Source organism: Siniperca chuatsi, linkage group LG14 (genome assembly GCF_020085105.1).
Source record: "Siniperca chuatsi isolate FFG_IHB_CAS linkage group LG14, ASM2008510v1, whole genome shotgun sequence".
Taxonomy (NCBI): Eukaryota; Metazoa; Chordata; class Actinopteri; order Centrarchiformes; family Sinipercidae; genus Siniperca; species Siniperca chuatsi.
In genome coordinates, this window is record NC_058055.1 from 28,516,726 (window position 1) to 28,529,409 (window position 12,684).

General features: G+C 39.5%; 2 protein-coding genes across 4 annotated transcripts in view; one reads left to right on the forward strand and one right to left on the reverse strand.

Moving 5' to 3' along the window:
* The window catches only part of LOC122887786, a 60,984-nt gene extending 49,393 nt beyond the window's left edge, over positions 1 to 11,591 (reverse strand). For all 3 annotated transcript variants that reach the window (XR_006380606.1, XM_044221293.1, XM_044221292.1), the window contains exons 1-2: positions 11,337 to 11,591; positions 10,181 to 10,243 (exon numbers count right to left, since the gene is read on the reverse strand). Coding sequence is in view for 2 of the 3 variants with exons in the window: in XM_044221293.1 (XP_044077228.1) it covers positions 10,181 to 10,239 (59 nt within the window). In the remaining variant the exon portion in view is untranslated. The remainder of the gene's footprint in view (positions 1 to 10,180; positions 10,244 to 11,336) is intronic.
* On the forward strand, positions 461 to 2,700 carry LOC122887783 (odorant receptor 131-2-like). Its single transcript, XM_044221289.1, has one exon. The coding sequence runs from the start codon at positions 805 to 807 to the stop codon at positions 1,741 to 1,743; it is 939 nt and encodes a 312-aa protein (XP_044077224.1). The 5' UTR covers positions 461 to 804; the 3' UTR covers positions 1,744 to 2,700.
* Positions 11,592 to 12,684: the final 1,093 nt, after the last annotated feature.

The following is a 12,684-nucleotide window of genomic DNA, read 5'->3' on the forward strand; positions in this document are numbered from 1 at the left end:
ATATTTCTTGACCCCGGCCTGTAGGTGAGGGAAAAGTTGAAGCGGCTGAAGAACAGGGCCCAATGGGCCTGTTGAGGGTTGAGGATTTTGGCAGATTGAATTTAGTCCAGGTTCTTGTGGTTGTAGTTGTTACGTTAATATTTTATGAGGTTCATTCAACTGATTTAAATAAGAGAAATGATAGTCAGAGTGGTGCCACGAGGAACTTTATTAAAGTTATAATTTATTATTATCACAAGCCTTCTTTTCACGACTGCAATGCAATTTTCCTTTAAAGGAAATATCTAAAGTCATTTGCTTCCATGTACATATTTACTATGATTTAAAAAACAATTCCAAAAATAAACAGTACCACACTTCTCAAAATTACTTCATATTGGATAGATGTTGTTCTTTTGGTGATTATGGAAGACATGATAACATGGACCAGGGAATTAGAAAATAATGGTAGAGGAGTTACATCACCATTTACTGATACGTTACCCATGTTTAAACATGATGGTGTCACATGAAGTGGGTGTGAGGACTGAGCTCATATATTCTGTGAAGGTAAGCAAACCCTGCAGACCAGCACTGCCTACATTGAAACCGACATGGCCTCTAACCTGCTAACTGTCTGCACAGGATAAATGTTTTTGGGTTTTGCTTGTGAACTCAACAGGCATCCCTACCCTTCCAGTGGATGGATGGAAGGATAGAGCTTCACTGTCATAGGAAAACAAACTGAACAAGATTAATTAGGCTTTTGTGCTCAATTTTTCATCAACAGCTTAATATTTCTGGTTTATTAAATGCTTCTCTAAGATGTCAGATGCAAATCAGTCTCAGACTAACATCACTGATGGACTGCAGTATCAGGGATTACTGGGATTAGTGTTGTTTTCCATTCTAACTACAGTGCCATGCTGTGTGTTTCTCTTCATTAATGGGACCATGCTATTTACCTTAAGGAGTAAAGCGGTGTTTCGTGAGACCTCTCGTTATATTCTTCTGTATAACCTTCTTTTTGCAGACACTGTACTGCTGCTACAGAGTCAGTTATTGTACCTACTAGCTGCTTGTAGAATAACATTGACGTATCCTGTGTGTGGTGCTCTCACCATGCTCGCCGAACTCACAACTGTGATCTCCCCTCTCACACTGGTGGTGATGTGTCTTGAAAGATATGTCGCTGTGTGCTACCCACTGAGGCACGCTACTTTCATCACCGTCAGAAACACAGGGGTGGCCATCATTGTGGTTTGGGCCTTCAGTTTACTAAATGTCCTCACTCGAGTTATTTTGCTATTAAATTTTCCATTTGAAGAATTGCAGAGCCTGCAGATGACAGACTTTTGTGGCAAAGAAAGCATAATGCTTGATCCAATATCTGACCTTTATGGAAAAGCCTACACTTATTTTCTGTTTGTATCAGCTGGCGTGGTAATCGCTTCTTCCTATATTGGTGTGATGATAGCAGCCAGATCGGCCTCCACAGACAAAGCTTCAGCCCGTAAGGCTCGTAACACACTGCTGCTGCATCTGGTGCAGCTGGGCCTCAGTCTCTCCTCATCTATACACAACTCATTGCTCATAGCTATCTCAGTGATCCTGGACAGGATAATATTTGTGCGCATCCAAAATGTCATTTACGTGTCTATTATCATCTGCCCAAGATGTCTGAGTTCTCTCATCTATGGTCTCAGAGATCAGACCATCAGACCTGTCCTTGTGTACCATCTCTGCTGCGAGAGGAGACGCTGACTTTCCCTCTCAATCGTCCCAGCCAAGGCAATAATCAGCACACTTATCCCTTTATAGATAAATATTATTTTTAACAAAATATCTTTATTTATTAAAAATTTAAACAGAGAATGGCACTTTTTAAAAGTAAAGTGGGATACCCCCCACTCTCCATTTCACTCTAGTGAAGACACAAGTATCAATTATTTTTGTTTCTTGGGTTTTTATGTCTATAGATTAGATTGATTTTATTGTCTACCTCAGTTGAAATGTATCTTTGGCTTCTCCAAAGTACAGCAAAGGCACATACAATGCACATAACACAGCACACCATTAACTTTATCTTTAATATTTGTTTGTATTTCTCTGTTTTGTGTCTGCAAGTCCTGCTGTACCATGGAACCTACATCACACACCACATTCAACCTCAATAACCTTTTCAACATGTCATCAAAATAAATAAAAGTTTTGAATCACTTGGCTAAACTGCAAGCAGATACATGCTTATTACAAGAAACACACCTCTCAGAATCAGACTATAATGAATTAAAATCATCAAAATTCAATCACTTATTGTCGGCTCACTACAACACAAAACAAAGAGGTGTGTGCATTTTAAGGCCAGCAAAAACATCGTTTTTTCATGCACTGGTCAATTTTGATATTTTGGGCTATTTTACTTCCATAACATGCCTTCTTTCAGACTAGTGGAAAGAAAACGTCCAAAATACACATTTAGGTGTTTATTTTACACTTTGTCTCTTTGCATCTGTAGATTTCTCCTAAATTCACCATAAGTGAAGGTGTGTCAAAGAGTGTGTGTGTGATTGTGTTACTGTTCAGTTGAAGGCCATACTGTGTTATTCAGTTATCAGTTTTGATGTGTTTTAGATGTTCTATACATCTTTTGCCAAGTATTTGATTAGATATTGTGTCTGTAAAAAGTGGTTTCCAATAAAAATGTATCGAAGTTTACAATACACATCTTTAAACGCCAATTTCTCTAAATGAGTTTTTGAGCCTATATTCTGAAGGTTTTAACAGAGGGGTTTGTTAATACATCATTCATAGCCTGATTTATATAACATTTTCTTCCTACAAACCTTCAAGTTTTAATGTCTGTCGACATTTTTTCTCTGATTTATGGAATGATAAAAAGAGATATCCAAAATTCCCTCTCTGAGCCTTACATGTCAACAAAATGAAACAAGAATTTTGAACCTGGCTTTATCCAATGTTCAGATTTCTGGAAATGTATGCAAATTAGTGCATATGTAATTAGATAATGTCTCATTTGTATATTTAAATATACAATTTCAGAAAACATGTAATACAAAAAATAATTGTCTTAACGTAAGTAATCAACTGGGGAACTTTCATGCTGATATTAGTTTAAATGTCTACTTTATTCAACTGTTGTGTCTTCCATAACGCCACCATCATAGATCCTGAAAGACGTTTTATCATCACAAACATATCAATCAACACAGGCCCAAATACAGATGACACATCCGTTTTTTGCCATCTCAAAAATTTCCTTGTGGGCACAGCAGGTGACTACAACAGGTACAGCACGAAGGAGGAAGATACAACTAGATAGTACTCCACTTCTTTTGTCCGACTGCCCATGTTTACAGTCAGGCAATAGATCTGTGACCTACTGTTCACAGTTTTCAATCAACCACGACAGGTTAAGTAACTGAGACATGTAGCTAGTCTGTGGTTCTACCACTACATCTACCCACACATGTGTGTTTGTCACAATAGAAGGCTACTTCAACACAGTTAATGACCCATCAGTAGACAGAACCAACATTTCAAACAATGAGCAAGCAATTCCACAGAAAAAATAAAACAATTTAAAAAAAGAGCGGGCGAGTCTGGGGACCTCGGGCTGGGGGCTGGACATTCTCTGAAAGAGGCGGTTACGATCCAGCAGGGAGGCCAGGGGGCTGTTGCGATCCAGTAGGGAGTCCAGGGGGCTGTTGTGATCCAGCAGGGAGTCCAGCGGGCTGTTGCGATTCAACAGAGTCCAGGGGGCTGTTGTGATCCAACAGAGTCGAAGAACTGGAGACCGCCGCAGCGCAGGAACTGGAGACCGCCAGGCTGCCGACTGGGGACCAAGCCGGACTGCTGCCGGCTCTGGGGCTCTGGGCAGCTGAGTCTCTGGGGCACTGGGCAGCGATGAAGATGAGCAGCGGTGGGGGCCATGCTTCCTCCTGGGGGGTTTCCCAGAAGGCGCCAAGACAGCAACAGGCTGAGGTGCCAACTGGTTAGCAGGCTGAGATGCAGACTGGAGACACGCAGGAGGTAAGCATGCAGGGATATTTGCTGGGAACTAGCAGGCCGGGGCGCAGGCTGATGACTGGCAGGCCGGGGTGCAGACTGATGACTGCAAGGACCACCAAAAGCCAGGTGGGTGCCCAGGTATGGGTTCGGAGCTAGGACCAGTACAGGACAGGCAGATTGCAGGCTAACATAACCGAGCCTGACTGACAGAGGGCTATAGCATGTTGGTCTCCAGCAGGCCAGGAGTCAGGCGGGTTGCTAGCAGGCCGCGAATCCAGGTAGGGCTGCAAACTTTGCCTCATACAGGAGATTGCCATAAGGTTCTCTACCATAACCGGAAGAGTCGAAAGCCAGGGTCTGGATAAAATTGTCTTCTCCATTAAGGAGTATACAAAAAGTCTGTGTTTAATGTCCACAGAGTCTGTAATGAATAGGCGTAATCTATCTATCTAGAATGGATAACACCTCCTTCAGCTCTCCCACGAGAGAGTCAACTTCTATTGGGTCCATGTTAAGGTTGGGTTGTTCTGTATATATAGTGCACAATCAAAGGATCCAAATGCAGAACACAGGAAAGTGGAGAACTGGATAGTAGTAGTGACAGTCTTTATTATAATACGGCAAGCAATCACACGTTGATCAGCACTCTTCCAGAGCGGGCGAGTCTGGTGTAGTCCACTGTAGCGAGTGATGACATAGGAGATAAGGTCCGTGAGTGTAGGTTCTGGCTTGGCTCGTGTAGCGTGAAGGCAGAACTGGCAAAGCAGCTGACTTATATGGTGAGGCAGGCAGAACAGGAAGGGCGGCTGGCCCATGCAGCGTGGCAGGCAGAACAGGAAGGGTGGCTGGCTCGTGTAGCGTGGCAGGCAGAACAGGAAAGGCAGCTCTGCAGACATCAGAGAGGACACGGTGACCACCGGCAGGGAACAATCACGGCCTCAGGCAGGCAGCGGTCAACACCAGTGAAAAAGTCCAACAAAGCAAACATATCCGACAGGGAGCAGGCAAAGTTCAAAAGTCCTTTGACTTTGTTTTCCTGCTGGGCTGAAGTTGATGCTAACCTCAGGGCTAACCACCTTCACTTTTACCAGCAGCTGGGAACAAAGACACGGGAACGTTTTGGGTATTGAGGAGCTGCAGCGTTTATTCATGGGCAAAATGTAACCTACGTTTACTGCCACTAGACAACTTCACTGCTCACCTGTCCCTCTGCTCCGATCGCCAACACCTGTCTGCTCTGAGTGCAACCACTCTCTCTCTCGCTCGCCCGCACACGCTGCTCTAGGTTTCATCTTGTGTGTTGTGCTTTTGTTTATCTTTTAAATAAATATCTGCAGATATGCTGGTTTCCTTGCCATCCTCTTCTATATAGAACTCCCAATTCTTCAACCTACTAACTATTGATGGTAATTTTCAGAATCAGAATCAGAAATACTTTATTGATCCCCGTAGAGAAACTCTTTGTTACAGTAGCTCGCCTTTACGTCAGTGCACACAGGAGAAAGTACTAAGAAAACGATATGATACACTATAAACACTATAAACAGCTCAGAAAATAAATAAGTATCATGTCGGTATAAGTATGAGATAAACTGTGTCGAGTACCAAGTGGGTTTACTGGTTGATGATGAAAGTACAGTATAAAATACAATGTGACTAAATATGTAATAAGTAATAGTAGTGAGCGGAGGTGCATGTACTGTCGAGAGTAATAGAGGTATATAGTATCAGTAACAATAAATAAGAAAAACTAACATGGGAAAACTATGGTTATAGTTATTAATTTCAGAGCTCCAAATTTTCTCTTCTTTAAGCCCGAGCAACTTTATTAATTAAAGTTAACATTTATCACTATCTTTGATAAATCTGATTTTGAAATTAATTGATTGCACGTACACAATCTGGTGCATCTTTAAACCATTGTAATTCCCTACACCACTGCCCTCAATCTTACAGCCAATGACCAAGCACCAGGACCTGATGGTTTCCCTGCTGAGTTCTATAAACACTTTTGGTCCATTCTAGCACCGTTCTTCAACAATCTAATAACTGAAATAAGACAAAACTTCTGTGGTGTGCGCTGTGGACAAATCTGCAGAAAGAAGTACTTTCAATACTTTGACAGCAGTTGGCATTGTGCAGCATTTGTTGTTCTTTGTGTCGTTCTTCTCATCTTTAAAAATACAGTGTGATTTTGGTTCCTTGTGCGTTTTTGAAGGAGGCGAAGAAAAGGTGATTGACTTGGAGGCACCACAGACCAAAGAGCCACTCAGTGACAAGGAGACTGTGCATTAGTGGCAATTATGTAATTGTTTTCAGGTGCAAGTGCAAAGACTGGCACAAGAACCATGCAGCGGACATAACGTGAGGGAACAGTTGTTCCTCTTCCTTTCCCCTCCAGACACTTTGAGATGTGTCACGGTTGTACAGGAGAGTGGCAGCAAGGGAATATGACCCAAACCCAGACAGAGGAAGCAGCAGATTTTGTCCCAAGGTGATTTTGCATTGGAACTGCCTGTAAAAAGACTTGATCATGCACTCAAGAGAGTGTGAAAGTTGTTGCTTTCTGCTAAGCTCCTGGCAGTGAAACAGAGATCCCATTTAAACCGGGTATTAAAATGCAATATGTATCTGGACACTGTCCTGGCTCCATAGAGGACCCCCATACCCCACGACTACATGATTAATGCATTTAACTTTAAAATATACAAAACTTTCTTCTGGGGGAGCATGCCCCCGGAACCCCTAGAGCAGGCCAATTTAATTGGGGGCCCAGAAGCAACCTCCGAGTGGCCCAGCATACATAAATCTGATATATGACAAAATAAGTAAACTACATGTATAGTGTATGGAAGCAGCTAACGAGTGAGCCATCTCGCTTCCTTCTCATCTCTGCTGAGAGCTGCACATGCGCAGTACCGATTGGGCAGGACGTTTACAGATGCGACACCGCCAATCATATCTTTCACAAATCAACGTTTTCTTATGTGAGATACGACCAGCTTAGTAGCTTTTCAAAACATCTGGCTATTGCCAGTCAAAAGTAGTGAAGTAGTAGTTCCAACTGAAAATATGTCTCTGTCAACCCTGAAACGTACATTTGACATTAAAAACCATCAGTTTAACGCTGCCTGGACTGGCATGTATTTGTTTATTTTACCACCATCTCCAAACGCCTGCTACTTTTCATTACCTTCATTTGCATTTGTTTAAAATTTGTCATTACCAAAAACAAACAAAGGTTTTAAAGGCTGCTGAAAATGTTTGGCCTATTTACATTTCCTGTTTTTAAAATCTGGCCCAATTGAATTTATAATTGAATAGCCCTGCCCGAGAGGGTCTGAGGTCCACCCACCCACCCACTCACCAGTGAATGGCATTTACTCATAGTGCTGTGCCCAGCAGAACAACAGCATTTCAGAAAAAGCCTTATTTTAGTATTGTGCAAAGCAGCCAGAACCAAAAATAATATCTTAATATGAATGCAACCAAAGATTTATAGTTTTAACAAACAACATATACCTGGGCAGACAGGATGTTCACATGATATCCACTTTTCGCTGTCAGTGTGAATGCATTACACATTAATGTGGATGTTTTGCTGGTCATTGCAATGACAAATAAACGAGGCAATAATGGACATGCTATGTGAAACAAGTACAGACGTGTCTGTTCCATTTAACATCTTGTACATTTGAAAGAGATGTTTCTCTATGCATGTAACACTAGCACTCAAAGGAAGCAGACCAAAAGACTTTGACTTGAAAAATAAATTATAATAAATTAAATTAATAAATACTTATGTATATGTATAGTAATCATTCAGGCCTGAATATCAACTTCTTTCACATCACAGCAATATAATATAAATGAATTTTACAGCTACTCAGAATTTCTAACACACTGTGACATACTGTAAAATGATTTTGAAGAACGCCTATCCACTAAAGAAACAAACTACATTCAATGAGCAGATTTCAAGTTGTTTAAGAGTTGTGTTCATATTTCTAAAGATAACTGACTTATATTCCAGTAGGAGTTAATGTGACTTTATCTGTCCTCTGGATCACAGAATACAGCAAACTCAAAACCTCACTGATATAAAAGTACAATGTCGAAGTGTCCTTGAGCAAGACATTGAACCCCGAGTTTCTCCCGATGGACAGGCCAGCGCCTTGCATGGCAGCTCTGCCGCCATTGATGTGTATGTGTGAATGAGCTAAGGTAAAAAAGCGCTATATAAATGCAGTCCATTTACCATAGTTTACAACCATACAAACGTTTTATTATTAATGAAATCAAACGGTACATTTACATAGACCTACCTGCTCTGACAGGATGCGCTCTTCAGGTTCTTCATTTGCTGTTTAATGTCTTGAGAAATTCTGCTGCTTTTTGTTTATTGGGCTGTTTGTGGGCTTATGTGTGATTGTCTATTTATGCTGTTAATTTTGTGTGATTGTCTATTTTAATATGTGTGATTGTCAATTGATGCTGTTATTTTCATATTTGCGATTTTCTTTTGTTGTGTGTTCATATATGTGATTATCTATTCATGCTGCATACTGTATTTTCATGTGTGAATGTCTGTTTTCATACGTGTGCTTGTCGATCTATGCTGTTTTTATATTTGTGATTTTCTTTTATGCTGTTGTTTTAATGTGTGACCGTGTTTTTGTTATTTACCTATGTGTGATTGTCATTTTATGCTGTTTCTGTTCATTTTCAGCTCCATTGTAAAGCACTACAAATAAACAATAAATGCAAAACAAAGAAAGCTAAATAAATTATTATAAAATGCTGTTATTTTCATATTTGCGATTTTCTTTTTATGCTGCTATTTTTATATATGTGATTGTCTATTTTTATAAGTGTGATTGTCGATCTATGCCGTTTTTATAGTTGTGATTTTCTTTTTATGCTGTTGTTTTAATGTGGGCTAAGAAATTAGGAGAATCATTTGGAAATATGTGATGTACACTAGACAGACATAATCATAAGTTTGGGAACATTTCCGTCTGATACCAAGGCAATAAAGTCATATTTTTATATCATAATATCATGTGACATTACATATGAAATGTTACATAAATATCAACCTTATATATTTTGTGTCAACAAAAATATTTTACACGTAGGTGTAACAAGTGTTAGCGTTAGCTGCTTTCCACTATTAACAGCATTACAATAGGCTTTTTGGACAATGCGTTCATTGGTTATTTTACTGTAGCATATTGCACAATAACATGTGCATTTACTGCAGCAGTTCTGAACTTACAGATTTAATAAATAACATGTGGGCTTTCTGACTTGTATTGCACAAATATGAAACTGAAAACTGAAACTATTAAATCTGTGAGATGTTGTAGTGCATTGGCCTCAGTCTTTAAGGGCTGCCATACGTTTTGCAAACCACCAGATGTCACTGTGCTTGTGTGATTTTAGAGCTCTGAAGCTACAAATCTTTTTTTGGCACAAGAAGAAGAAAAGCCCCAACACCTCATGAGGCTTCATCTGCCCATCACTACATATTCAACGTTCCCTGTCCGGCCCCATCTCGATCTCCTCTCATTTCCTTTTATCTCCAATAAAGGCATAAAAATGCCCAAAAAACATGGGCATTTCACATATAAAGTAGTAAGCAATGTATAATTTGTTGTGTGGTTTTAACACTAGCAGGGATCGTCTTGAAACCACGGTTATGCGTCTATTTTCTCAGGGTTATGATAGTTACAGTGTGTGTCTGTGGGTTGGATACAGGGTTTTGTCTTTTGTTGCTGTGCACTTTATTATATTTCATTTCTTGTATTCTTCTGTGCATGTTACTTGTTGCAGTGTTCATTTCTAAGGTGATGCACAGTGAGTTTACCTCTAATGAAATGTGCTATATGCATAAAATTTCCTTACCTTGCTTTTTAATGTGCTTGTATAATTTGCCCAAAAGGGGATTTTAAATTACGGTTTACATTTTACACCAATAATGTAGATGAGACTAAATTTTATTTTTAAATTATACAGTAAATCTAAATATTATAAATACTCAACAAGAAAGTAGGCAGTAGACACCTACCTGTAATGAACTCTATCTTAAAACCATCTTCAAAACACCCTGAATGACTAATATTTTAACCAACTCATGGACCTACAGCAATATCCACTGAGAGCTCACCTGAGGGCCTGCAGCTCCACCTGCCTCCAGTCGCCTGTCACTGCTGCTGCTGCCACCATGTCCCTGATAAGATCATTCACAAACATATCAGACACATGTCCTATGGCTAATTTAGCATATAACTGATATAATGCTAACAGATCACTTAAACAAGACTATAGACCTTTTCAGACATGGAATATGTAACATTGTGGGCTTCATCTATCTGTTATAAAGTAATGGAGGAAGGGCTGTAGAACAGAAGTGAGTGCTGTAGCCTTTGCGTTACTGTGCTGTGATACAGCAATGTTAATAGGTTTGACCTGAGTGTAATTAACTACTAGTTTTTGTTGCTGAATTCAACTTTTCATTCTTCTTTAAGAGGGTTACTTCTTCAAAACACACACAGTCTCAAGATCCAGTTATGTGCATTCAGTTTTCATGCAGCACATAGGCCTACTGTGTACAAATGAACCCTTACTAAAAGGTTTCCGAATCAGAATCAGAAATACTTTATTGATCCCCGAAGGGAAAATCTTTGTTACAGCAGCTCGCCTTTACGTCAGTGCAAACAGGAGAAAGTACTAGCAAACAACATAATACAATACACTATAAAACAGGTCAGAAAATAAATTAAGTACCAAGTGGGTATAAGTATAAGATAAAATAAGTGTGAGGTACCAAGTGGGTTTACAGTGCTCAAAGGAGCACTGTGAGGACTAAAACTTAAGATCTGCACCAACTCTCAGTTATTTTATACCAAGGCTTGAAACTTTTTTGTTTACCACTGCCTTTCATTATATTAAATATGGGGCTATTTATTCATACTGTATATGTCACAGCACTGAAGCTCCACTATAACCTTTTCTATTTTTTTATTCTGTTTTATGCCACTTTAGCTTATTTTTCTCTTCTATTTTATTTGAGTATTTTTCTATTTACATGTAATAATTTTAGTAATGCTTTGTGCTTCTTTTATATCTCGTTTCAAAGCATCTCTATGTCTTGTGTAAAGTACTTTGAATTGCCTTTTTGTTGAAAGGTGCTACACAAATACAGTAGCTAGCTTACAGAAGTTAACAGTCATGCTAGTTTGCTAACCTAGTTAAATATTTAGCTAATGTAAACTTTGTTACAAACATTCTTATCATGCTAGCCAGATAAACTTCTTACTTACCTTTTGTGTCCTCCATTTTCGGAATACAAGTTGAGAACATTTCTGATTTAAAATTAGCAGCTGGCTCTGTGAAGTTTAGCTTTACTTTAAGATAGTTTCCACCAGTGTTTTAGCCCGCGTTTTTCTCTGAAAGAACAAAATGGTGGCTGTGAAACTCCACTGATGACGCGAGGCTTCTCCCAGCCAATCACAGAGCTCTGTCTGTCCTCTCTCTCGCGCGCTTCATCTAACGTCTTCAACCGACCGAATAAGCGCCAAAACTGTTAAACGGTTAAAAGCTAACTGAAACCTGCAGGTGGGAACAGGTACGGGTTGCCAGGTAACCAGCCTTATCCCCCCAAACTGGAAGTACGAATAATTAAGAACAACCCAACATAAATTGTCAGGAGTTGGTCCAGCATTCAGAACTTTCTCTCTCAAATTCATCTTCGCTTCATTGGCACGATTAGCCTGGTTTAATGCAGTATTACCATATACAGATTATTTTTTTTATTATGGATTAATCTATGGATAGTTTTTTCAATCAGATAAGTGTAGATAGTCTACAATGCCAAGGTGACGTCTTCACATCAGTCCAAATCCCAAAGATAGATTCATTCTCCAACAGAAAAGCAGGGGATCACATTGGATTAATACATTAAATGATTAATTGATTATTATTGTAGTTGCTGAAGAAATCTCTATGGATCGGCTCATCAATAATCGACTAATTAATTAAACTGCTATAAGAATTACTACACTATATATTACACTATAATGAAAGAACAAATCACGGAAGCATATATATGATGAGATATAATTTAATTGTTTTTTTCTCAGGCTGATTTTAAGTCTCTGTACTGTACCGAACACCATTCTTCCAAAAGATATCCCCTCATTTGATGTGCTGGTGATATACATGTGGATTTGGGACCATGTTGTGTATTCTAAATAAGCATAATACCAACATTAGGCCTTTCACAATGATTAAAAAAAAAAAATCCCAATAATAAAAAAAAAATCTATGATCAAGCCTAAGACCAGCCTCAACAATTTTATTATTTTATTTATCATAATTTTTGTCACGTTTGCTGTGTTCTGATTGCAGCCTATTTATTGTAGGCCTTATGTGTCTGGCTGTTTTTGTTAATAAAGATGGGGAAGGTAGCTCCATACTACCGTGTCTCTACTACAATAACATTGCCACTACGGGGCGCAATGGGCTAACTTTTCCACATCTGTGTTACCCAGACAATGACCGTGCTTTTATTTTGAAAGCGAGAGCCGGAAGTGTGCGTTTCATTGTTCGTGTGTCTGAGCGTTGACTCTGGTCCTGGTCCTGCTCGTTCAGCCTCCTCCGGCCGTCGCC

What these genes read in the sequence shown, in the direction of transcription:
- LOC122887783 (XM_044221289.1), top strand. Translation starts at nt 805, where the DNA reads ATGTCAGATGCAAATCAGTCTCAGACTAACATCACTGATGGACTGCAG.